At 38.5% G+C, this 27570-nt stretch overlaps 2 protein-coding genes and 1 non-coding gene across 5 annotated transcripts in view; all 3 read right to left on the bottom strand.

The window, feature by feature from the left end:
• Positions 1-83: 83 nt before the first annotated feature.
• Thap1 (THAP domain containing 1) lies at positions 84-7399 on the bottom strand. Its single transcript, XM_048330496.1, has 3 exons — positions 7121-7399; positions 2524-2719; positions 84-1107 (listed from the first exon to the last, which is right to left on the bottom strand). Exons 1-3 carry the CDS (start codon positions 7189-7191, stop codon positions 733-735), a joined length of 642 nt encoding a protein of 213 aa, XP_048186453.1. The 5' UTR covers positions 7192-7399; the 3' UTR covers positions 84-732.
• Positions 1893-1995, bottom strand: LOC125339749. Its single transcript, XR_007208601.1, has one exon. It is a non-coding gene; the product is annotated as a U6 spliceosomal RNA (small nuclear RNA).
• Positions 7400-13147: 5748 nt separating the features above from the next.
• Positions 13148-27570, bottom strand: part of Rnf170 (ring finger protein 170) — a 30621-nt gene continuing 16198 nt past the window's right edge. For all 3 annotated transcript variants that reach the window (XM_048330493.1, XM_048330494.1, XM_048330492.1), the window contains 3 exons: positions 26747-26820; positions 20188-20298; positions 13148-13835 (listed from right to left, as the gene is read on the bottom strand). In XM_048330493.1, the coding sequence (XP_048186450.1) occupies positions 13566-13835; positions 20188-20298; positions 26747-26820 (455 nt within the window). In that variant the 3' untranslated portion in view covers positions 13148-13565. The remainder of the gene's footprint in view (positions 13836-20187; positions 20299-26746; positions 26821-27570) is intronic.

The raw sequence follows: 27570 nt of genomic DNA, 5'->3' as shown, positions 1-27570 counted from the left end.
TAGAGATCTGGATAGACCTAAGTACAGTGGGGAACTAGATGTCCTTTAACCAGGGTTAAGAGAAAAATGAGTATCATGGATTAGGTTTAAATTTTTATTTCACTGACAACAGTGCCATATTTTTTTTTGTTCAAGTATGTTTTTCTATTGAGGATACACTTGTAATTTTATAATACTGGGATAGAAAAGAAGGGTCTACATTTAAAAAATCTGTCCTTTATGAATTTATTTAGAGATGAAATGACTTTTCTGCTAACAGCCAAATACTTTTCAAATACTTGCCAATTTATCCTTGACAAGTGAGTCAGAAAAAATAAACCAACCTTCTGACCACAAATAAGTGAACGCAGTTACATACTTCCGATATTCATGATTTAAAACATAACCAAGTCCTGCCAATAAAGAATACTCATTAAATTCTAAACTTAAATCATCTTTACTGCACTGTTATCATTCTACTCTTTGTACATTATTTCTATAAATACTCAAGAGAAAAATTTCCAATCTTGAAACCACCTTACATTGGCAATGTTTTTAGTATAACTTTTTAAATATTTTGTTAAAATGTAAAAACTCTGAAATTACAACCAAAAACTTTAGTATATATCTAATTTATTTTAAAAAAATAGTATGAATTGTTTTATCCAAGTAATCAACTTGTGTTTTCAGATGAAAATCCTGTTTAGACTAAAGAGGTCTTGCCCCATTAAAGATTAATATACATTCATCCTTTTATGCTGGCACTTCAACAATTTCAAAATAGTCGTGTGGCAGAATCACATAACCTCTTTCTGAAATGTCATCTTTCTCTTTCTTAAAGTGTGCAACTTCCTTTAACTTCTCAAGCTGTCTTTCTTGCCTTCTGCATCGCTGCTGGGCAGTCTTGAGCTTCTTCCTGAGCTTTTCAACCTGTTGCTCTAGCTGAAGAATCCTTTTCCTTTGGTGCATTGTATCTTCCACAGTATAGTTGTGGTCACAGAAAACGGAGAGATTGTCAGGGGTCTGAAGAGGAGGCATTAGTAAGCCCATAGCAGGATCAACTTGCGAAATGGGAGGTGTTAAGGGAGGTGGGGGAAGCTGTTCTTGTGGCTCCAAAAGATCTTCCTTCTGCAACAATAAGAGCATGTGTGTAACTAGAAATAATTGCTTAAACACATCATCTGGGAAATCTTTTAAGTTAGTTTGTTTCTTTCTCTTTTCTTGGGGGGTGGTCAATTTCTTTTTTTTTTTATTTTGCAGTTCTGGAGATGAAACCCAGGGCATCACATGTGCATACAAGTACACTGCCATTGAACTACACACCCAGCCTAACAGATTCAGTAGCTTCTTGGGAATGAGTGAATGGTTTGAGAGTCTCATTATGTGTAACCCGGGTCAGCCTAGAACTCTTGATCTTCCTGCCTCAGCTTCCCAAGTGATGAAGTTCAAAACACAACCATCAGAATGTTTGTCTTGACATTTTTTTATTGAATGGGAACAAGAAGTAAAGTAACTAGTTACATTTAATTAAATACTAAAACAATTTGGAAGAGAAGAAAATAATTTGGAACAAAACTATCACAGAATAAAAAACAAAAAATTTACCAAAATGTATGTAAGGAGTATAGAGTAAGCTAGATTAAGTTTTGTAGTATAAGGATGTATTATTTCCTGCTTTAAAAATATAGAATGCAGCTAGGAGCCAGTGGCTCATACTTATACTCCTAGCTACTCAGGGCACTGAGATCTGAGGATCATGTCCCAAAGCCAGCCAAGGTAGGAAAGTCCATGAGACTCCTATCTCCAATTACCTACCCCCCAAAATTGCTGTGGCTCAAGTTGTAGTGCTAGCCTTGAGCAAAAGAAGCTCAGGGACAGCCTCAGGCCCTGAGTTCAAGCCCTAGAACTGCTACAAAAAGAACACTTTAGGAATTTATGTGTCATCCTTGAGCAGGGGTCATGATAATTTTCTCTGTATCGTCCCAATTTTAGGATATATGCTATAAAAATGAGCACATATAAGAATATTTAATAAAAAGTATTTTGTTTTCAAAAAGTTTATTACTGTTAACACTTGTCAATTGATGACACTTGTTTTGTTTTTGTGCTGGTCCTGGGGCTTGAACTTAGGGCCTAGCTGCTGTTCTTGAGCTTTTTTGCTCAAGGCTCTTGACTACTTGAGCCACAGCTCCTTTTTTGGTATTTGCAGTGGTTAACTGGAGATAAGAGGCTCATGGATTTTCCTGCCCTGGCTGGCTTCCAACTGCGCAATCCTCAGATCTCAGGCTTCTGAGTAGCTAGGATTACAAACATGAGCCATAGGCACCCATTTTACACTTATTTTCTTAACCAATCCCTTGAGTTTTCAAAAATTTCCTAGTAAATGACCAACATTTTATTTTTTTAATTTAATTTTATTGTCAAGGTGATGTACAGAGGGGTTACATCATAAGGTAGTGAGTACATTTCTTGTCCAATGTTGTTACCCCCTCCCTCATGTGTCTCCCACTTTCCCTCTCGACCAACTTTCAAAGTAAGTATTACCTTGTCATGAGGCTCAGTACAAAGAAATATTGTAGGTACAGCGTTGTCTTTCAGTAACTTGTTATTGCATTCCCTCTTAAAGCAGTCTGGAGTAAAATGCTCTGAACAGATACTGCTGTACTTGGTGGGTTTAAAGTTTTTTCTTCTGACAGCTTCCTCCCATTTTTTACAAAGACTGGGTCGAGTAAGAGGAAATCTAAGAAAAAAAATATAATTCAGTTCTCTAACCTTATTTTAAAAATAAAAGCACACAAATTAGTAAGAACTGACTTACATTGGTATTAACATACTGAGTAGTATTTCATTAAAGACTAGCTCTGTGGCCCCTTCGGTAGCTCAGCTGGTAGAACGGAGGACTGCAGAGGCTTGTAAAGACTAGCTCTGGTTATCTACTTAACTCATTGACTGGTATTTAACTTTTTTATACTTAAGACACTTAAAATCCAAGTAGAAGATATACTATATTATAATGAAAGCATATTGATAATTTCACCAGTGACTTTCTGTGTACAACACAGGAAAACAAAAGTGGCATACATGTCCATGTTCTGGAGAAATGAGACTTCTACTTCTCTCAGGATCAGTCTAACTAACATAAATAGGCTAATTTAGACTAAAAATTATAGGTAAATGATAGAGAAATAAAGTAAACTACTTTATCTCTTAATAAAGGAAAGGTAGACCTGGTGGTCAACTGCAAAGACTAGAAAAAGCCAAAGAAACAGCTAGGTAGTGGTAGCTACTGTAATTGGAGCTACTCAGAAGGGTGATATCGGAGGATTATGATGAAAAACCAGCCTAGGCAAAAAAGTCTTAAGACACTTATCTCCAATTAACAACCAAAAGGCCAGAAGTGGAGCTGTGACTTAAGTGATAGTGTGCTAGCCTTGAGTGAAAAAGCTAAGGGACAGCACCCAGGCCCTGAGTTCAAGCCCCAGTACTTGCCTAAAAGGGGGAGAGGGGCTTCAAAGAAGGACATTTCAAATTTATGTTCCAGACTGTCATTGTCATAAAGGTCAAACATTTTAATGACAGTCTTTATTTCTCTGCACAGTTAGCTCTCCCCACTTCTACTATTTAAAGGCTGGGAGAAGTACTGAAAAATTCTGGCTAGAAATGGACTTTTAGAAGCTCAAACTTTGGCAATAGTTGATTGTAAACCTCAGTACCTAGAACTTCATTAACCAAAGACTACCAATTCTCAGTAGAAACCTTCTTTTTGTGTGTATGCCCATTCTGGGGTTCGAACTCAGGTCCTGGGAGCTGTCCCTTAGTTTATTCTGCTGAAGGGTGGCTCTTACCTTTTAAGCCACAGGTCCATTTCTGGCTTTTTGGTGGTCAATTGGAGGCTAGAGTCTCACATATTTTTCCTACCTAGCCTGGCTGCAAACTGTGATCCTCAGACTCAGTCTCCTGAATAGCTAGGATTATAGGCATGAGCCATTGTCATCTGGTTTGTTTAGATCTTTTCACTGGGATCAGGGGCAATTAATTGCTCAAGTGCTTGCCTAGCATGCCTGTGACCCTGGCTTCAATCCCCAGTACTGCAAAAGAATACTGCTGATAAGTGATTTGGGGAAAAAAAAAAGACCTTTCTCATCTATTTGCCCTAAAACATTTTTTTATTCTTTTAGATAAAGGTTTTATGATTCAGGTTAGCCCTTCTTTTTTTTTTTTTTTTGGCCAGTCCTGGCGCTTGGACTCAGGGCCTGAGCACTGTCCCTGGCTTCTTTTTGCTCAAGGCTAGTACTCTGCCACTTGAGCCACAGCGCCACTTCTGGCCATTTTCTGTATATGTGGTGCTGGGGAATCGAACCCAGGGCCTCATGTATATGAGGCAGGCACTCTTGCCACTAGGCCATATCCCCAGCCCTAGCCCTTCTTTTGATTTAATTCTTAAACTTCCAACAGTGTTTCTGATGTGTGTATTTTAAAATTTCCTCTGCCACAACATTAGAAATGTAGGGAGGTAGGGAGCAGAATCCATCCATGTTCCTCTTAACATTTTCTGACCTACTGTTGCATTTTAAGAGCATATGAAATTTCAGAAATTCTAAAAAGGCATGAAGTAGTATTAGGATATCCTGAAGTAAACTCCCCAAGTATTCTATCTTCTTCTCTGGAGAACATGTCAGCAATCTGGGGCCATTTCTATGCACTCTTATTTATGTAGGATTCTTTTCAATTCATATTAATCATAAAAATGCACCCTCATCTCTTGCTCCTTTTTTTTTTTTTTTGCAGTACTGAAGATTGAACTTAGGGACTTCTACTGGTTACCTACCAGCACTTGAGCCATGTGCCTAGTTATCATATATTCTATTGAGCAAAATGATTTCCACCAAAAAGAAAATAAAATTTGCTTTTGTAATTATGTAGCTATAAACAATTTACATAATTTACCATTCAGAAGTAGTAAATTATATAAATCTGAATCTGATGTTTTGTTTGTTTGTTTTTTGCCTTAGGGCTTGAAATCAGGTGTTGGGCACTGTCCCTGAGCTTTTTTGTTCAAGGCTAGCACTCTACCACTTTAAACCACAACTGGAGATAAGAGTCTCGTGGCCTTTTCTGCCCTAACTAGCTTTGAATTGCTATCTTCAGATCTCAGCCTCGAGTAGCTAGGATTATAGGCTCGAATCACCAATGCCCCATTATTTCTTAGTTATGATACACAGATATTCTTCTAAAGAATCTAGCAAGCCCATCTTTAAATCGTGAACTGGCAAAATGAAAATATGGTGTCATATCCTGCAGACTACTTAAGTAATTTCAATTTTATAGTTTTCTTCTCTTATTTTCAAAATAGTATTTTAATTCAGTAACTCTAGTTGAATGAAGTACCTCCAACATAAAATAGCCTTGAAACCTGTGAGGCAGGTTCCTAATTGCTCACGTTGGCCTTTAGTTGACAGCTGATTATGATTATTGCCCGTATTACCATTATTGTGTGTTAAAAGATGATTCCTCTTGGCAGTACCAGGAACTTCCTTTAAGGACTTGGTAACCCTAAGAAGGTGGTTCCCAGAAAAAAAAAATTAATGGCTTCGGCCTAACATTTTTTGTGTGCCAGTCCTGGAGCTTGAACTCTGGGAGATATCCCTGAGTTTTTGTTTTTTTTTCCTCAAGGTTGGCACTCCACTCTACTACTTGTGCCACTGCTCTAGGGCTTTTCTGCTCTGACTGGCTTTTAACCATGATCCTCAGATTTCAGTCTCCGGAGTATTTAGAATTAAAAGCATGAGCCATCGGATTTTTTTGTTGTTGTTAAAGACAAGATGCCCCTCAGTAGACGAGTGGATCAGGAAAATGTGGTACATATACACAATGGAATTTTATGCCTCTATCAGAAAGAATGACATTGCCCTATTCATAAGGAAATTGAAGGACTTGGAAAAAATTATACTAAGTGAAGTGAGCCAGACCCAAAGAAACATGGACTCTATGGTCTCCCTCATAGGGAATAATTAGCACAGGTTTAGGCTAGTCACAGCAGAGTATCACAAGAGCCCAATAGCTATACCCTTATGAACACATAAGATGATGCTAAGTGAAATGAACTCCATGTTATGGAAACGACTGTTATATCATTGTTGTAATTACTTTCAACATGCCATGTGAAACCGTAGCTTCTATTGTTGACGATCCTCTTGTATCCCCTTCCTGTGGTTGTACATGCACTATCACTGTATCTTATCTGAGTACATTGGAAACCGTGTATACTGGTATTATAACTAGGAGACTGAAAGGGAATACCAAAATCGAGAGACACAGGATAAAAAGACAAACGACTATAAAAGCAATACTTGCAAAACTGTTAGGTGTAAACCAACTGAACAACTCAGGGGGGTGAGAGGGAAAGGGGGAGAGGGGAATGAGGGAGGAGGTAACAAACAGTACAAGAAATGTACCCAAAGCCTAATGTATGAAACTGTAACCTCTCTGTACATCAGTTTGACAATAAATTTTTTTTTTTTTAAAGAATAGTTAAAAAAAAAGACAAGACACTCCCTAAATAGCCCAGGCTGGCTTGGAAAAGGAGATCCTCCCAATTGAGAGGAATTAGGAATTGGGAGATCCACTTTCAACACTAGTGCAGGGACTAAAGGTGTGTGCCACCCCTGGCTCGGTGCAGTTCCATGACACTGGGTCCAAAAATCCATACTGCCGGCAAATCAATCCTTAATTGCTATAACATAGACCAGCCATGCCGAGCCAAGGTGACTCCTCTTTCCAAGTCTTTGTCCCTGTTTCAAATTTATCGCTAAGGAATTACTACCACCTGCTCCTCCACGTCACCGTTAGGCTTAACCCACGGCTGGGAACTCGTTAACTCTAGTTCAAGAATGACCTGGCACTCAGAGCCTGATTCGGAGTCGGAGAAACTGCCACCAGGAAGCCCCGGACAGCACCATCACTGTGGCTGCGCGGCAGGAGCCCGGCTGGACACGCCCGCCACCGCGCCCCGGGAAGGGGAGGTCCCGCCCCGCCCCTCTCGTCAGGTCTCGCGCGGACACGAGCTGGTTCCACCCCGCCCAAACGGCCGCGCGCCCCCAGCCGCAGGTGGGACGGACCGTGAGGGGCGCAGGTTACTTACTTATGAAAAGAAACCGGCTTATCCTTATCATATCTGTTCTTGCAGCCGTAGGCAGAACAGGACTGCACCATCCTTCCGATCCTCAGCCACTTCACTTCTGCCTCCTAGAAGGCAGGTGCAGGGGCCTCACTGTCGCTGATCCCGGCCTTCACAAGCTCGCTTCTTCTGAAGCTCTGGCTGACAATTATCAGTGATGATAACCTGACCTGGAGAGTAACTCCTGTGTCCGTCTTTTTTGTTTGCATTCACCGAAGGACCACAGCTAGCACCCATCTCCCATCTCCAAGATGGCGGAGACAGCTTCAATCTCACCTCTCGCGAGTTGTTGTCCCTGGTCTTGATTAGCCCAGAGGTCAGAGGTAACGTTTCTTGAGAAGCAGACCATTGGCTGAAGCACGCGCGGCCGCGAAGGCTTCCGGGGCGGAATTTCCGCTAGTGGCAGTGTTCTGGTGGTTGACAATATCCGGAGTTAAGAGTGGGAAGTAAGTACAGCTTGTTGGGGCTGTGGCCTTAAGGAAATAGATATAATGAAGGCCGTCATTTTATTGCCCTCATTTCTTTTAAAGAACTACTGCAAAGATGCTGTGGGATTTTTAAAGCTGTGGACTACATCTCCAGACTGTTGATCTGTATTTGTTATGTGTGTCTTCAGGCATCTAAAGCCCCCGAGAGCCCACAGATGACAGATACTTTTATTTTTTTAACAGTGAAAGAAGGTACAAAGATAGGCACTGTGTTCCCACCTCTAAGCCTAGTAGATAAGGACAGAGATCTGAATATTGAGGTTCAATACCAGCCCAGGCAAAGATACAGCAAAAAGCAGAACTAGAGAGGCCCTGAATTGAGGTCCAAGCACTGGGCGCGCGCGCACACACACATACGCACACACACAAAGATACTGTGTTTTCTATCAGTTTCATTACGTTTGTGTTCATCTCCCCTACTTGTTCTTGCGCTTGTCCCTTTATGTCTTAGAAGGTAGGCTTAAAGTATGTGTAATTTATATATATTTTATTTATTTATTTATATTTTTTTTGCCGGGCCTGAGGCTGAGAACTCTCTCCCTGGCTTCTCTTTGCTCAAAGTCAGCACTCCACCTCTTGCGCCACATCACTACTTTCAGCTCTTTCTGTTTATGTGGTGCTGAGGAATTGAACCCAGGGCTTCTTGCATGCTAAGCCACATTCCCAGCCCAGTTTGTGTAATTTATAACCCGGCAGTTTAACTTGATCTGAAATTCCCATTCACCTGAAATGACATTCTGAATTGCCTGTCCATCCTTAAGATATAGCCTAAGTGTTGTCTTTGCTAAAAAGCTTTCCTTATCTTCTTTCTCCATTCTCCTCAACTAAGGCACCTCCTGTTCCAGTGAGTTTTTGCCCAATTGTGAGCCATATTGTGCTTTCTGTGTGTCTTAATCAAAATTGAGATGTGGTCCTTAATTCCACAATCAGTCAGTTGAGTCAAAAGACTCAAGAAAACTATCTAAAAGTTTCAAAGCTATACCTCTCAACACAATACCAGAATCGTGGTTTGTTACTAGTATTTTCAGGATTATTAGTACTTGACTTGCATGCATGAAGTCCTAGGTTCAATTTCTCAGCACCACATAAACAGAAAAAACTGGAAGTGGTGCTGTGGCGCAAGTGGTAGAGTTAGTCTTGAGCAAAAACAAGCCAGGGACAGTGTTCAGGCCCTGAGTTCAAGCCCCAGGGCTGGCAAAAAAAAAAAAGACAACTAATAATCTCTCTGTTGTTCACTGTGCAATGTTGTGGAATATGATAACAGATTGATGTAAAAATACTTAGAGATCACTGCCATTTTTTACTCTTCAACAGAGTTAATATTTATTGGACACGTGTTTATGCACAATTCTGGTCACTTGGGATACATTAGTGAACAGGACAATGTTCTGCCTTAAGGGAGTTAAAATTCTAGTGGGGATAAGAATAAACAGACCAAAACAGTGATTACATAATACCTTAATGAGTGAAATGTGTCGCATGGAGGGAGAGGAAGTGGCAGTTTTCAGTAATAATGGACAGGATTACACTAATAGAGGAAGTGACAAGCTAAGATTTGGACTTGGTTAGAGTTAACTCTGAAGGTATCTGGGGGAAGAAACTTAGAATTGGAGGTATGTGGCTAAGGTAGAGCCCCCTGAGTCTCAGTGTTCTTGGTCTGTCTAACAAATGACAGAGCTTAATGTGGCTAGAGTGGACTGAGACAAGCAAACCAAACAGCACTTACTGTCTGTTTTCCTCCTTTCTAGCTTACTCATTTCTTCTTAGCATTTCTTAAGGTTGGAAATATTGTTGGTACTTGTTAAGTGATTATGATTCTCTGGTCAATTAAAAAATAATGGACACCTGGCATGATAAATTATTTAGGACTTTCGGCATTCACACACAGAGAGACTAAAGGAGGATATTCTTAGGGGAGGAACACGAAGGTATAGTGCCCATGTGTCTCTGATCATACAAAATATTTATCAAAATGAAATCCAAGTAATGGAAACAAGATGTTTTGTTTGGTTGGTTTTTTGTCTTGTTTGTTCATTTAACTGTCTTTGGGAGGGTAAGGAGGGGCACAAAAATGGAGGGACAAAAGGTGAACAAATGCAGCACTATACACACCATGGGAACAGGTGGGAAAAACTGGAAGAGAGCCAGGGAAAGGGTAACATTGAAGAAATGCACTTATTACCTGACTTAGGTAATTGTAATCCTTCTGGACATCACCTTTAGGATAACAACTAAAAAATTAAGCAAAAATAAATGGGCAATTGAATTTTTAAAAATGCTGGAGACAAACCAAATGTTTGTTAACAGTGGAATAAACTAGGTAACTTGAGGGGATAGATGAGATTGGGAGAGTTGGGGGAGAATGATGGAAGGGGTGACATTGATCAACATTTACTATACTCAGATAGCAGTAGCTCATTCCTATAATAGTTACTCAGGAGGCTGAGCTTTGTGGATAATGGTTTCAAGCCAGCCAGGGCAGAGAAGTCTGTGTGACTCTTAACTCCAGTTAATCAGCAAAAAGCTGGAAGTGTGGCTGAAGTGGTGGAGTGCTAGTTTTGAACAAAAGGTAAAGGTAACTTGTTGGGTACCAGTAGCTCACATTTGTAATCCTAGCTACTCAGGAGGCTGAGATATGAGGATCAAGTTCACAGCTAGCCAGGGCAGCAAAGTATTTAATGGATTAAGTAACTTGATGGGATGGATAGGACTGGGAGAGATGGGAAGAGGAATAATGATGAGGAAAGCGACACTGATCAGGATGCACTATACTCATAAACTGACATGTTAAACTGGAACCCGTTTGTACAAATATTTAAAGAAAATAAAAAATTCAACAAATATTTTAATTTTTTAAAATTGTTAGTCTAAAGGAGATGTACAGAGGGGTTATAGTTACATAAGTCAGGTAATGAGAACATTTCCTTTTGGTCAATATTACCCCTTCCCTCACTTTCTCCTATTTTTTCCTTTCCATCCCTACTCACAAGTTGTAGTTAATTATGTGTCAAAATAGCTAGAAGAGAAGCTTTTGAATGTTTTCATCCCAAAGCATTAATAGTTTTAGATAAGGGATAACTCAATATCCTGAGCTGATTTATACATAATACACTGAAACATCACCATATGACCCATAAACATGTATAATTATCTATCAATTTAAAGTTAACTTAATGAAATGGGAAGAAATTTCCCTTTGTGCATTCCATTTTAAAGACAGAGTTGAGCTGCGGCTTAATGCAAGAGTTAAATTCGGGGTCAGTAATTAAGGGAAAACATATATACCCTAAACTAACACTGAATGCATTAAAGTGTTCATTGTAATGCAATACATATACTTTTGGATAATACCCCATACTGGAGTGTGTATGTTTAGAAATAAAATGTACACAATTATGTATGGGCTATAATGAAGAGGAGATTTTTTTTAAAGCCACGCTGACTGTTATAACCAATGCTATTTCAAACGTTCTAAATTTTGGGCCAGAGATGAGTGTAGAGTGCCATCCTAATGAGCCCAAGGCTCTGAGTTTAAAGCCCAGTAGAAGGCCAGGTGCCAGTGGTTCACACTTGTATTACTAGCTATTCAGGAAGCTAAGAACTGAGGATTGTTTCTGAAGCCAGTCTGGGAAGGAAAGTCTATGATACGTTTTTTTCTCCAGTTAACCAGCAAAAAGCTGGAACAAGAAATGTAACTTAAGTGGTAGACCACCAGCCTTAAGCAAAAGGAAAGTGCCTTGGCCCAGAGTTCAAGTCCCAGTACCATCATCAAAAAAATAAACCCAGTGGAACCCAGCCAAGTGGCTCACTCCTGTAATTCTAGCTAATTAGGAGGCTGAGATCTGAGGATTGTTTGAGGCCAGCCAGTGCAGCCAAATCTGTGAGACTTTTATCTCCAATTACCCACAAAAAGCCAGTTGTAGAGGTGTGATTCAGTAGGAAAGTGTCAGCATTGAGGAAAAAGATAACCAAAGAGCATAATGTGGAATTCAGGCCACAGTACTAGTATGCACTTGCACACCAAACAATAACAAACAAAAATATGCAGGGAAAAAAAGCTTAAATTTTAAACAGCATAAAAAATACACAAAATAACACATTTTAAAAAGTTTTACATATACCACTTTTATTCCAAAGAATGAGATACTTGACAAACTCTTAAATCACCAAGTTTGAGCCAAGCCTTGGGTTCTCTGTGCAGGGGTGAGGAACCTCTGACCTGAGGGCCATATAAGGCCTTCTAAATAATTCAGTACTTGATAGGACAGTCTGCATTGGTAATGTGGTATAGTCCGAGAATGATTTTACAAATATGGCCCTAGACAGAAGAAAGGTTCCTCACTGCTGCCCCAACTCTGTGAGGTAGTTATCTGAATAGCCACAGGGATCAGTACAAGTCCTTTCTGCCCTTGTTTTACTCAGATGTTGAGAAAAGTAGGAGCTGAAATCTCAGTTCTGGTTCGTTGAGTTGTAGAGCAGTTGTTTCCTCTCCATAGAGCTGCCCAGGACCATCTGATTTGTGAATGACAATATTGTTATTTTAAATGAGTCCAAGTTGTTCCTTTGATATATATGATCTAATTCTGGACACAGAAGTATTACTATGATGTTTAAAACACTGATTAACTCTACTTCCTTTAAATACTGTCAGGTCTCTTCTGCATTTATCATCAGTGATCAATAAAGATGACAAAAAAGCAGGTCTAGAATTCTGAATGCATGTTTCCTTTTCAGTTTAGGAAGACTCTACATCATATAGTGTTTCTGTATATTACAAGATTTGTACAACACATCTCAACAAGAATATATTAGTAGCAATTACAAGTATTGTAATAAATTACTGTAATCAGAAGTGTGACACTGGAAGCAGAAAACATGCACAGAAAATAAATTTAGATAGGAAATTCATTTCCATCTGGCAAAACAATTAATTGATCATTTTAGCTTTTTCAAGTTGATGACTGAGCTGAAATATTTTTCTATGTTGTTCTCCACTCTCTTAGTTAATTTGGAAGTGTAGAACTGTGATTCATAAAGCCAGGGTTATGAAAGTTTTTAGACAACAGACAGCTAACCAAAAAGTTCGTTGTCCTTTGCTAGAATTAACCAGTAACTTGTCAAATCAAAATAGTGTTCCTAGTACTTTCCTAAGGGCCTTGGTGCTAAAGATGTAGTTTCCCTGAAAAAGCATTAAATTACTATGTGTTTGCAGTATTACATAGGTTCCTAAAACAATTTCCCTTTACAAGTTACTTTTATGTGAGTTCCTATGAAAGGTCAAATTCTTGGTTAAATTTCATAACAAAGTCAAGAGTGCTGCTTGGAAATAAGTGTTAATTCTTCTGTTCACTGAAGTGTTCTGTAGCCAGAATATGAAGACAGATATAGAGTTCATGTTTCTTCTTTCAGTGTCAGCTGATAACAAAGAATTATACCCGAATGGAAAAGCAAAACTGCTCTAAATGCACAAAACCAAGTACTAAAAGAAACATTGACTTTTCCCCAAATTGTACAGTATTTTATTGTAACAAAATATTTAGATGAGTTGCAAAACAATATATTATTGTATAGGTATGCTGAGGATGACTTGGATGGACTATACATTAACTATCATAAAATGTATCATCTTCAGTAATTTGGGGGAGAAGAGTACATCAAAGTTTCCCTTCTTATACAATTCCTTTTTTTCCTAGGGACTTTATACACATTATGGAATTGAGATACAATTGTAGATTATTATAATTCTGATCTTAACATTAGAACTTGAAAGTGTAAAATTTCCAGTTATATTTTGCTAAGCATCTGTCAAATGTTTATATACAATATTTTAAGCTTATAAGGTAGTATTTAGATGATTTCTACTGCTATGAATCCTTTTGCTTGATTTTACATATTAGTTTCAGTTATTCTAGTAAACTTTTTCATCTGGCTAGCCTTTGTGTTATTACTTCTCGATACATAATAGAAATATAGATAAGCAACAAAAAAATGACAAAGAAATCATCTAAAAAGCCTAGAATTCCAAACAAGGCTTCAGGTACAAAGTCTAAAGGTGATATAAGGTAGAAAAAAGCTCCCATTAAACAAAGTATTATCCTAATGCGGAACATCCAGAAAAGACCTCCAACTGAAAACATTTCTCTGAATGCATGTCTCAGTAAAGTGGGAAGATCCATGATTCTTTCCATAATCTGGTGGGAGAAAAAACAAATAATAACACTTAGTACTTAATATGGCATACTGAAAATAATGTAAATTTATGCAGGTGACATAAGGAATCATGCTGAAAGCTATTGTACAATAGCCGGAAAGGGGTTAGAGGGAAAAGGCAATAGAGGTCATCATGACTAAAATATAACATTAATGTATGAAATGCAATGGCAAAAACCTTTTAATAATTAATATACACTAAAATAATGATGAAAAAGGTATAACAGGGCAATTAAACAGACTGTTGGGGACATGTACCAGTGGGAGAAGCAGTGGCCAATGCTTGCAATTCTAGCTAATCAGGAGGCTGAGATCTGAGGATCACAGTTCGAAAGCCAACCCCAGGCAGGAAAGTCTGTGAGAGTTTTTTCTCTAACCACTACACAACTGAAAGTGGCACTGTAGCTCAAGTGGTAGAGTGCTAGCTTTGAGCCAGAGCTCAGGGACAGTGCCTAGGCCTGAAGTTTAAACCCTATGACCAACCAAAATAAAGAAAAAAAGAAAAAAGAGAGGGTGAATGAATGTGGCCAAAGAACTTTGGATACATGAAAGTAAACAGAACAATGAAATTTGTTGAAATTGTTTTAAGATGGTTTGGGTTGAAGGAGAATGAGTTAAAGGGTAAGTTTGGGGTACTTGGCATTTACGGAAATTTCAATGAAATCCTTTGTCTACAACTAAAAGGTAATAATAAAAAATCTTCTACATTTATAATTTTCTTAAAATGTGCAAACCTAGTTAAGATGAATCAAGAAGTCTCCTGTATTGATTGAACACTGTGTTTCCCAACTATGTGTTTTATTTTAAAATAGTTCTTCAATTACTAGGTTCTTTTTTTAAAAAAAATGTATTGTTACTATAAAGCTGATTTACAGAAGGACATAAGTCAAGTAAAGAGTTCATTTCTTCTTGGACAATGTCACCCCTTCCCTTGCTCTTGCCATTTACTATATTCTTATAAAATAGATCATGTTGCAGATACTTGAAAGCAATTAATGTGTCAACATACAATAAAATATAGATATATTCTATGCAATTTAAAATTTGAAATGCTCTGAAATCTAAAGTGCTCAAACATTCAAAAAGTTTGGATCTTAGAATACTTAAAATTTGTATTTTTTAGATTAGGGATGTTCTTTTTTGTAAAATCTATCCAAATATTTTACTGTCAGAAAGAGTCAGGTGCTGGTGGCTCATACTTATAATCCTACTTACTAAGAAGACTGAGATCTGAGGATCACAGTTTGAAGCCAGCCCTGGCAGAAAAATTTTGTGAGACTCCACTAAACTATCAAAAGGCCAGAAGTGGGGCTGTGGCTCAAGTGGTAGAGCACTAGTCTTGAACACCAGAAGTCCAAGAATAACACCCAGACCCTGAGTTCAGGGCTTGAGTTAAGGGCCTGGCATGCACACGCACGCATACACACACACACACACACACACACACACACACACACACACAAACACACAAACACACACACGACAAAACAAAAGCACTTTTGAAATCTGAAACTTCTGGTCTTAAACATTCCAGATAAGTATCAAACTGTCGTGCAAACTCAAGTTATCTTTCCTTTCAGTTATTAAAATAAACCAAGAACCTAACACACAATGATCAAGTTGGAGGCTTGCCCTCAGTTTTGTAGTCAGGTGATCTGGATTTGGATTTAAATCACTTATCAGATGAAGTGATCCTAGGAACAGTTGTTGAATGTGCTAGAGAATTACTGAGCATTCAGTAATTGAACACTGAATTGTCTAAAAAGATCACAAGGAACTAAAAGAAATTGTTTATAAAAGGTACTCGTAAACTTTCACATTGCCTGACAATGTGAAAGATAACATTAAAGAGACAATAAATATGATAGCAGATTAAAAGAGTGTTAAGGTATAGAGATGCACACCCAAATTCCAACGCTTTGAGAGACTAAGGCTAGAAGATTATGAGTGCAAGGCCAGCATCAGCAATTTATCAAGACCCTGGCTTGTAGTGAAAATTTGTTTTGTTTTGTTTTGATTTTTGCCAGTCCTGGGGCTTGAACTCAGGGCCGGAGCACTGTCCCTGGCTTCTTTTTGCTCAAGGCTAGCACTCTACCACTTGAGCCACAGCACCACTTCTGGCTTTTCTATATTTATGTGGTGCTGAGGAATTGAACCCAGGGCTTCATGTATATGAGGTGAGCACTCTACCACTAGGCCATATTCCAAGCCCATGAAATTTTTTTAAAGGGCTAAAAGTGTAGCTCAGTGGTAAAGTGTTTCCCTAGCAAACCCAAGGCCCTAGGTTCCATCCCAGCTCACAAACCAACAATAATAAATTAAGAAAGCCCAGAAATGAAGCTGGTTCCTTCTAGTGAATCATTTGTTTTATCTTTATCCCTCTGTCTATGGGTCAGTTATTCTTAACAATCTGTATAAAAATCATAAATCTAACTCTGGCATGTACTTTGTTTAACAAGTGCCAAATATGTTGAGAGAGAAAAGGAGACAAAAATGAAGACTTGTGCAAGTCAGGAGAAAACAGCGTTTAAAACTTCTGTAGGTAAGAATCTTACAACTTATTTTGGAAAATTGGTCATAAAAAATAAAAAATCTTTTTTAGTATCACAGCACTCTACCATTAAGCCTCATTCCCAGCCTCACACATTTGTTTTTTAATGGAGATTATACCTTTTGAGTAGAAGCACTAGAATCACATGTTTATTTACTTTTTTTAAAAAGCCTTATTATGTCACCATGCTGGCTTCAAACTTGAGATCTTCCAGTCTCTGCCTCCTGAGCACTAGGATTATAAGTGTGAGCCACCAGGAATAGCTTCAATTCTTTGTTTGTTTTTGTGCCAGTCCCAGGGCTTGAACTCAGAGCCTCGACTCTTTCTCTGAGCATTTTTTTTGGGGGGGGCCAGTCCTGGGGCTTGGACTCAGGGCCTGAGCACTGTCCCTGGCTTCTTTTTGCTCAAGGCTAGCACTCTGCCACTTGAGCCACAGCGCCACTTCTGGCTGTTTTCTGTATATGTGGTGCTGGGGAATTGAACCCAGGGCCTCACGTATACGAGGCAAGCACTCTTGCCACTAGGTCATATCCCCAGCCCTTCTCTGAGCATTTTTGCTTAAGGCTAGTGCTTTACCACATGAGCCACAGCTCCACTTCCAGCTTTTCAGTGTTTAATTGGAGATAAGAGTCTAAAGACTTTTCCAGCTCAGGTGGTTTAAAAGTGTGGTCTCAGCATTCTAAGTAGCTAGGATTACAGTCCTGGGACTCAGCTTAATTATTATTTTTTTTTGTCAGTTATGGGGTTTGAACTCAGGGCCTAAGCACAGTCCTGAGCTTTTGTACTCAAGACTAGCACTCTACAATCTTGAGCCATAGCACCACTTCCGGTTTTCTGGTGATTAATTGGAGATAAGAGTCTCAAGGACTTTCCTGCCCAGGCTGGCTTCAAACATCGATCTCAGATCTCAGCCTTCTGGGTAGCTAAGATTACAGGGGTGAGCCTCTGATGCTCGGCTTCAGCTTCCGTTTCAGTTTCAGTTCTATATGCATTGCATATAGCATTAGGGATAGAGTAGTAAATAAGCATGGTCCTTACCCTCTGAAGCCTTATTCTATAAGAAGATAAATGAGGTTTGACTACTATTGTGATAAATAGTATGAAGGAGTTGTTTAGGGGAAGCCTCTCAGAGGATCATTTTCAAGACTATATGTAGAGCAGAGGAACAAAACATTCCACAGAGAGGATATGCCATGTGAAAAGAAAGTCTTAAAGGTGGGAAGAATGTGGAATGTGTTATATAGCAGAAGCATGGTCAGCAAATGGGAAAGGAACCCAGATCAAAATGGATAGGGAGGAAGATCAGATGAAGAAAGTGCTCATTAAAGCACAGCAAGAAGTGGGAACACTATTCCAAAGTAGCAGTGAGGAGACAACAGAGGATTGGCCTAGTCTGATGGTAATGATGACTGAGAATAGACAGGAATTTTTGTGAACAACCACCACCACAGGACAAGAAACTGGGCACTGGTGGTTTATTTCTGTAATCCTAGTTACTCTGGAGGCTGAGATCTAAGGACTGGTGCTCAGAGGCAGCCAGGATGAAAAGTACTTGAGACTCTCTCTCTCCCCCATTCATTAGTAAGAATGCCAGACTGGAGGTGTGGTTGGTTCAGTGGTAAAGCACCAACTGAGCATAAAAGCTGAATGAGATATGCAGAAGCTAAATCTAAAATACACAATAAATTATACAAGACTCTAAGGCTTCATACACAGTGAGACCAAAAGAGGACACTATTAGGGGAGGAACACAAAGGTGCAATGCCTCTGTGCCTCTGATAATATAAAATGATTTATCAAAATGAACTCCAGGAAATAGAAGCAAGAAGGTTTTTTTTTTTCTTTTTTGTCTTGTTTGTTTTTCCCTCTTTGAGGGAATAGTGGGGGACAAAAATGGAGGGATATAGGGTGAACAAATATAGCAGTGGCACTCAGTAAAAACCATGTTGAAAATGAACTATACAAACTTGTGGGTGGGAATGGGAAGGAAAAATTAGGAGAGACTAAGGAAGGGGTGACATTGTCCAAAAAGAAATGTATAATGTCTGACTTAGGAAATGGCAGTCCCTCTGTACATCACCTTTATAACAACAATAAAAATAATAAAGTTTAAGAAGTTTTTTTTCCAGGTAAATGAGAGCTAGAGACTTTTAGTTCAAGCTCTAATACTGGCACAAGACAACAACAAAAAAGCAGGATACCCATGAAAGAAAAAAATAGTGGGTCTTATTCATAACAAATGAGGGGATTAGGTAAAAGATATCAAGATTGAGAAAAGAATGTATCAAGAAAGAATGAGTTGCTGGTGCTGGTGGCTCACACCCATAACCCTATTAGGAGGCTGAGATCTGAGGATAGCCATTTGAAGCCAGCCTGGGCAGGAAAGTCCATGAGACTCTTGTTTAATCACCCAAAAGCCAGAAGTAGAGCTGTAGCTCAAGTGACAGAGTGCTAGCATTGAGCACAAAACCTCAGATAGGAGGCAGGTTCTGAGTTCAAGCCCCAGGAATGGCACCCAAAAAACCAAAAACAATAAACAATAAAAGAAGGAATGTGTTCAGTCTTATCCATGTTAAATTTGAAGTTATTGTAAAAGTCTGCTGAATGATAGACAGGCAAAGCTCAGAAAGTATGGGCTTCCCATAAAAACCTGTTCTTGATACATTCTACTTTTTGAGGTATAAAATCATTTGTTAGATTTGTGTGAAAACTAGTATAAGTCAGTGTAATGTGACAGTTTTTAATTTATTGAATTTTTTGTAGGAAAGGAGAGCTCAACTATAGATTTAATGTATGCTTTAAAAGTAGGATATTTGGGACTGGAGATGCAGCTTAAGTGGTAGAGCATCAGCCATGAACAAACAAACTCAGTGAGAAAGCTTCTGGGTTAAGCCCCAGTACACACACACACACACACACACACACACACACAGTTCTGATAGCTAAGATGAAATGGAAATTCCAGATCAAGAGATATTTGAGAAAACATTTTCAAACAGGATTAAATTAAAAATTAAATTACAAACAACACTCACAAAAAAACTTCTTTCGAAGTTTGGTCTTTAAGCTTTCTCTTAAGACAAACTGATTTAGAATCATAAATGTAAAAATATTTCTATTTCCTTCTATAATATGTATTACATACTATAATATATAATATGTGATATATATTTCAGATCATACATAATCTATGTTGTAATATAATACATGACATACAATATAGTTAATCTAGAATATAGATAATAGATTAATATATGATATAGGTAATATGTCATATATTAGGAGATTATAATATATACATATAATTAACAGTATTGGGGGTTGAACTCAAGGTCTCATACTTGTTAGGAAAAAAAAGAGGTCATGTGGGTTTTTTTGTGTCCAGAACAATCCCTGGGCCGTGATCCTCCTATCTATGCCTCTGTGTAGCTTGGATTACAGACATAGACTGCTATACTTGGTTTATTGCTTAAAATGGGTCTTAACTTTATTATGACTTGGCCTCAAACCATGACCCTCTCAATCTCCCCTTCTGAATAGCTGGGATTACAGCTGTGATCCTCTGTGTCTGGCCCTGTCTGTTTGCATTTTGAGAAAGAAAAATTATTATGGCTCTTAGGAAAGCTGTAAGTCATTACTAACCTAGACCATGATGAAGGAAAAAACTTGGCCTAACATACATAATGATATTTTTCATAGTCAGAGAATATTGGCTGGTACATTTCACTTTTCAAAGAAGTATAATAGCTCCCACAGTCTGAAACCACTATAACATTACTTACAGATCTGGGCTGCCCTGAGAATCTCCGGTTATAATCATTAATATCTTGATGCAATCTTACAACATCCTGAGACTGATCATCTTCACCAAATACTGTGAGGAGGAGAGTAACCTGTATATTACAGAACAAAAAAAATAGCTGTTATACCTTCTATATCACTTTTTCACGTTGTTATTATTTATCAGAATGAGAAAAGCTTCTGAATGTGTATTTTACTTGTTTCTTTTGAAAAGGCAATGTGAGAGTAAGTTATTTCCTTATAATTAAAATATTCCAGAGCTGGGCAGTGGTGGCTCATACTTGTAATCCTAACTGCTCAGAAAGCTGAGATCTGATTATCACAATTCAGAGCAGGAAAGTATGTGAGACTCATCTCCATACAACCACCAGAAAACCAGTAGTGGCACTGTGGCTCAAAGGGGTAGAGCCCCAGTCTTGAGCAAAAGAGTTCAGGAACAGCACCCAGGCCCCAAGTTCAAGCCTTATGACTGACCCAAGAAGACAAAAAATAAATAAAAATAAAACTTCCAGTGTGAAATGTAATTTTGCATTCCTATCATATAAACATTGATTCTTAGTATTTTCTTGCCCATACAAAGGATGAACTCAGTAGCTCTCTGTTTAGGTGAACATATATTTGAAGATAAGTGGGTGATGAAAGACACTCAGGACATTGAAAATGTATACCCAGAATGACCTTCTGAGGGTAGCAGGACCATGTATTTGCTATTTCCTTTTTTAGTCACTGTGTCTTACGTTTAAGCTGTAAATAACAAAATTACACAGCCCACTTCTAAGAAGTAGCTGACTATTGCTCAAATGAAGAAACCCTAATAATAGAGAGAAAAAAACTTTGTCTAAGTTTATATTTGGGCTACCAATGAGGGATTCTACCAGGAATGGCACAAAGTTATATTGCATTTATTTTATCTACAAAAACGGCTTGGTCAGGGCCTGAGCACTGTCCCTGACTTTTTTTTTTTCTCAAGGCTAGCTCTCTACCACTTGAGCCACAGTGCCACTTGAGTCGAACCCAGGGCTTCTTGCATGTAAGGTGAGCACTCTACCGCTAAGCCATATTCCCAGCCCTATCTACAAAAACTTCTAAGTGGTCATTTCAAAACACTTGTGAGCTGGGTGGTGGCGGCTCACACCTGTAATCCTAGCTACTCAGGAGGCTAAGATCTGAGGATCATGGTTCAAAGCCAGCCCAGGCAGGAAAGTCTATGAGACTTATCTCCAGTTAGCCACCAGAAAGCTGGAAGTGGTGCTGTGGTTAAAGTGGTAGAGCACTAGCCTTGAGCTGAAGAGATCAGGACAGTACCTGCGCCCACAGTTCAAGTCCCATTACTGACTGACACACACACACACACACACACACGTGTACTCTTTTGTGTGTGTGTGAAGGGGTGAGTACTGGAGCTTGAGCACTGGATCTAGGTGTTGTCCTTTAGCTTTTTCTGCTCAAGGCTAGCACCTCTTCCTGCTTTTTGGTGTTTTATTGGAAATAAAATTTCATAGAGCAAGACAGGGATATCCGCTCTTTCCTCTCCTCTTCAACATAGTACTAGAATTCCCAGCCAGAGCAATTAGTCAAGAAGAAAACATAAAGAGGATCCAAATAGGAAAAGATGAAGTTAAACTTTCTCTCTTTACAGATGACATGATCCTATACCTAAAGAACCCCATAGACTCTACTCCCAAGCTACTAGAGCTGATCCAAAACTTTGGCAAAGTAGCAGGATATAAAATAAACCCTCAAAAATCAATGGCCTTTATATATGCCAATGACCCGAAGACTGAGGCCAAAATCAGGAAAGCAACTCCGTTTGCAATATCCTCAAAAACATAAAATTCCTAGGAATAATCTTAACCAAAGAAGTGAAAGACCTCTATGATGAGAACTTTAAAAACATGAAAAACAAATCAAGGCAGAACTAAGGAAATGGAAAAACCTCCCATGCTCCTGGATTGGGAGGATTAATATAATCAAAATGGCAATATTGCCAAAGGCTATCTACAAATTCAATGCAATACCCATTCATATCCCAACACCATTTTTTAATGACATAGAGGAAGCAATCCATAAAGTCATATGGTACAATAAAAGACCCAGAATAGCACAAACAATCCTAAGCAGAAAGAACAGTGCTGGAGGAATTACAATACCAAACTTCAAGCTGTATTATAAAGCTATAGTGATAAAAAAACAAACAAACAACAAAACAGCTTGGTATTGGCACAGGAACAGGCCTGAAGACCAATGGAACAGAACTGAAGACCGAGAAATGAACCTGCAGAACTATGCCTATTTAATCTTTGATAAAGCAGCCAAAAAAATAGGATGGAAGAAAGATAGCCTCTTTAACAAATGGTGCTGGCAAAACTGGTTCAACACCTGCAACAAACTAAAACTAGATCCTTATATATCACCCTACACCAAAGTCAATTCCAAATTGATCAAAGATCTTGAAATAAAAACAGATACCCTGAAAACACTACAAGAAGGAGTAGGACAAACACTTGGGCTCCTTGGCACAGGATGAAACTTCCTTAATAAAGGCCCAGAAATGCTACAAATCAAAGAAAGGTTGGACAAATGGGACTGCATCAAACTGCAGAGCTTCTGCAGGGCAAAGGACATAGCTCGCAAGATAAACAGAAAGCCCACAGATTTGAAAAAGATATTTACTGGCCATACAACGGAAAAGGCCTCCTATCTAAAATATATGCAGAACTAAAAAAATTAAATTCCTCCAAAGCAACACTGCAAAGAACCAACAGCCCCCTCAACAAGTGGGCTAAAGCCTTAAAAAGAGACTTCTCTGATGAAATGAGAATGACCAAGAGACATATGAAAAAGTGCTCTACATCACTGGCCATAAAAGAAATGCAAATCAAAACAACATTGAGATTCTACCTCACCCCAGTAAGAATGTCCTTTATCAAGAAAACTAACAATAACAAATGTTGGAGGGGATGTGGCCAAAAGGTGAGAATTCATTGTTGGTGAGAATGTAAACTGGTTCAGCCACTCTGGAAAGCAGTATGGAGATTCCTCAGAAGGCTAAACATAGAGCTCCCCTATGACCCATCAGCCCCACTTTTGGACATCAACCCAAAAGACTACAAACAAGAACACACTAAAGCCACCAGCACAACAATGTTCATCGCATCACAATTTGTCATAGCTAAAATATGGAACCAACCCAGATGCCCCTCAGTAGACGAATGGATCAGGAAAATGTGGAACATATACACAATGGAATTTTATGCCTCTATCAGAAAGAATGACATTGCCCCATTTGTAAGGAAATGGAAGGACTTGGAAAAAAAAATTATACTAAGTGAGCCAGACCCAAAGAAACATGGACTCTATGGTCTCCCTCATAGGGAATAATTAGCACAGGTTTAGGCTAGTCATAGCTGAGGATCACAAGAGCCCAAGAGCTATGCCCTTATGAACACATAAGATGATGCTAAGTGAAATGAACTCCATGTTATGGAAATGAGTGTTATATCACTGTTGTAATTATTTTCAACATGCCATGTGAAACCGTAACTTCCTTTTTTGATGATCCTCTTGTATCCCCTTCCTGTGGTTGTACCCGCGCTATGTACCCGCAATATCACTGCATCTCATCTGAGTACCCTAAATACTGTATATACTGGTATTAGAACTAGGGAAGTGAAAGGGAATATCAAAATCGAGAGACAAAGGATAAAAAGACAAACGACTCCAAAAGCAATACTTGCAAAACTATTTGGTGTAAACGAACTGAACAGCTCATGGGGGGAGAGGGAAAGGGAAAAGGGGGAGGAGAGAATGAGAGAGGAGTTAACAAATAGTACAAGAAATGTACCCATGGCCTAACATATGAAACTGTAAAAAATAAAATAAAATTTTTTTAATTTAAAAAGAGAAAAAAAAATCAGACTTTCCACCCTTCTGCCTTCATACAGTGATCCTCAGATTTCAGCTTCCTGAGTAGCTAAGACTGATTACAGGCATGAGCACCTGCACCCAGATAATCTATTTTTCTACACAGGCCTAATTTTACTTAAAAATTTAAGTATATATTCATGATACAAGCAGGAATAGAAAGATTGAATTCTTATATACTGTATCCATGTAGGGAATGGTAGCTAAGATGGAAGCAATGTGAATATTGAAACATCAAAACTAAATAACAAAGTAATAACAGATGTCAAATACCACTTAATGGTATATTACTAACACCAATATTTAGGGATACATCCTCACTGGACAAAAATATGTATCACTACACACACATACACACACACACACACAACTTTCAGAAAGAAATGAATTTTTTTCTTTTGCATTAAAATAATCACTCATTAATTCTTTATTTTTCCAGGTATTGACATATCTTTTAGTGCTGCAATAATGTGGAGATTAAGTAACTTCAAGGACCAACTCTCATACACTGTAACAGACATAATTCTTGGCATTGCTATCATATACCTTGTGTCTTCCATGGCTGTTACAAGGAGAGTGAACAACTGTCCCAAGACCAATTAAAAAAATGTAATGGCTAGGTGCTAGGGGCTCATGTCTATAATTCTAGCTACTCAGGATGGTAAAATCTAGGAATCATAGTTCAAAGCCAGCTAGGCAGGAAAGTCTGTGAGACTTTTATCTCAAATTAACCACCAAAAAGCCAGAAGTAGAGGTATGGATCAAGTGGTAGAACACTAACCTTGAGCAAAATACCTCAGGAACAGTGCACAGGCCCTGAGTTCAAATCCCAAATTAGTTGTGCATGTGTGCTCATGTGCACACACACACACACACACACACACAGAAAAACAAAATGTAATAACCCACAGAAAATAGATATTGCTGAGGGTAAACATAGGAAGAAATCGTAAAATTGTCCAGCTGTTGTTTTTTTTTATCCTTTCTCAATACAAGGTATAAAATCAGGTTTCCCACTGTTCTAGATGGTCTCTTATTAAACAAAGGAGTGATTAGACAGTGGTAAAGACATCAAATATGAACAGCCACCTCTAACTTCACTAATTAATAGAAATGCATTTTCCAACAGGTATTGAGTACCTACAATGATCCAAGCACTTTGTTAGTGCCATATTTTAAAAAAGGAAAAGAAAAAGAAGCCATGGCCCTGCCCCTGGATGACCTCAATATTCATGGTAGAAAGGAAGGAAGACTTGTTCTACAGCCTGTTAAATGGGACTGTGGGTGGTGGTGTAATACTGCTATGAGAGTAAGGACTACTTCTGTCTCTGGGGTCCAGAAAGCTTCCAATGCAAACCTTGAAAGGTGGGTAGGTTAGTTTGTGTATGTTATTGTACAGAACAAAGTGAAGTTCACTAAGAGCATCCTGTGCATTATTTCTATGATTATTTACTACAGGAGCCCAGTGAAACGGAAGGTGGAATAGTATTTGCCAGCTGTCTTGCCTCTGGGATAAATGACTACAATTAGGAAACCAATAGCTATCATATTAGGGCAACTTCATCTCCACCCTACTAGTCTCTAAACATACAAGTGGTACATAGGTGTCATCTGTTAATACACATATGTCCATGAGAGGCCCTGAATAGAGTCAAGAAAAGCTCAGTGTATATTAGTTCTCTACTCTGGGACATGTGGTAGAATTCTTTAATGCAACACATAATACCATAGCTCCATGTTGCTGGCCTATGACAAAAGACAAGTAGCATTGGCAAATTAGTTTCAGACAAATTGTGTGTTTCACACATCATCAAATTAACCATACAGCCAATAAAAGAAAAGTCAGTATTCTCCTAACCAAATAGGAATATGTAGCCAGACACTAGTGGCTCACGCCTGTAATCCTAGCTACTCAGGAGGCTGGGACCAAGGATCATATTTTGAAGCCAGCCTGAGCAGGAAAGCCCATGAGACTCTTATCTCAACCACCAAAAAGCCGGAAGTGGAGCTGTGGCTCAAGTGGTAGAGCACTAGCCTTGACTTAAAAAAAAAAAAAAAAAGGTCAGGGACAGAACCCAGGCCCTGAGTTCAAGCCCAAGGACTGGCAAAAAGGAAAATGTGAATGAGACAGAGTTTGAAACCAGAAACAAGAAGAAAAGGGGAAAGTCTGTATGTGTGTGTGTGTGTGTGTGTTGTACACACATAAAATAATACTATATAGTTTCTTTTATGCAAAGTTCAGATAGAACAGGGCATATTAAATATAAATGAAAAGGGTAAAATAATTATTTTTCTAAAAGAAATGCATAGTATGTGTATAAAAAATAAAAGAAATAGGGAAACAGATGCTTACATTTATTCCTTTGCTGATATGGTAATAAGACATGTTTTGGCAGGAAAATTTTTTAGTTTTTCATGACAAACATCATATGTCAAACAAGAATTCTCATGTCATAATGGTGAGGTTTTTTGTTTGTTTGTTTTTTTGGTTTGTATTACAATTGAGTAAACCACAGAACCATTAATTTGAAAAACTGAGCTAATAGGAAAAATTTTAAATATAATCACTATTAAAATTTACAAAATAAATAGTATAAATATTTTCTAAAACATTACCGTTTGTCTACAGATTGGACAACTGATTGCTCCAAGCCATGAACCATATCTCCAATATGCAGTAATACAGGTACCTAGTAGAAAAAAGAAAACATTAACACTGAAGTGCATTTATCCTGAGAGAGTTTCAAATATTTAACAGGATCACTTTATTTCAAAACAATTCTTTTGCTGGGAGCCAGTGGCTCTCATCTGTCATCCCAGTTCTAAGCCAGGAAAGTCCATGAGACTCTTAGAAGAAAACTATCAGAAAGAAAAAGGCAGAAGTGGTGCTGTGGTTCAAGTGATAGAGTGCTAGCCTGGAGCACAAAGAGGCTCAGGGACAGCACCCAGGAACAGAGTTCAAGCCCCAGGACCAGAACAAAACAACAACAAAAAACACCAGTCCAGTTCTTTCACCTAATTCCTCAGGCAAATTCAGATCTGGCAACAATTCCCAAGCATTTGAGAATAATTTAAGGATTAGTTAAGCAAGAGAACTTTTTACACAACCAAAGGCAAGCTTTCTTTTGTTTTGTTTTGTAATCCTGGGGTTTGAACTCAGATGTTTGCATTTGCTAGACTTGAGCCACAACCCCCAAGGCCCAAAACAAGTATTAACTGTATCAATACTATGAGGCTCCATAGAGACACTGTATTTTCTATGTAAAATGCATAAAACTATATAGGTCATTTTGAATATAGAAGCCAACAAATCACACTGTAAGTTTCTGTTCCAAATTTTATTTCTGTTTAAAAAACACAAAGCACATGCCAAGGGCAGAAATTAATGGTGTGTGAGGACACTGGTGAATAAACAGATGGGTAAGCAGAGACTCCTGTGG

This window comes from Perognathus longimembris, chromosome 21 (genome assembly GCF_023159225.1).
Source record: "Perognathus longimembris pacificus isolate PPM17 chromosome 21, ASM2315922v1, whole genome shotgun sequence".
Taxonomy (NCBI): domain Eukaryota; kingdom Metazoa; phylum Chordata; class Mammalia; order Rodentia; family Heteromyidae; genus Perognathus; species Perognathus longimembris.
The sequence above is the reverse complement of the archived record's forward strand: the minus strand, read 5'-3'. Positions and strand labels throughout refer to the sequence as shown.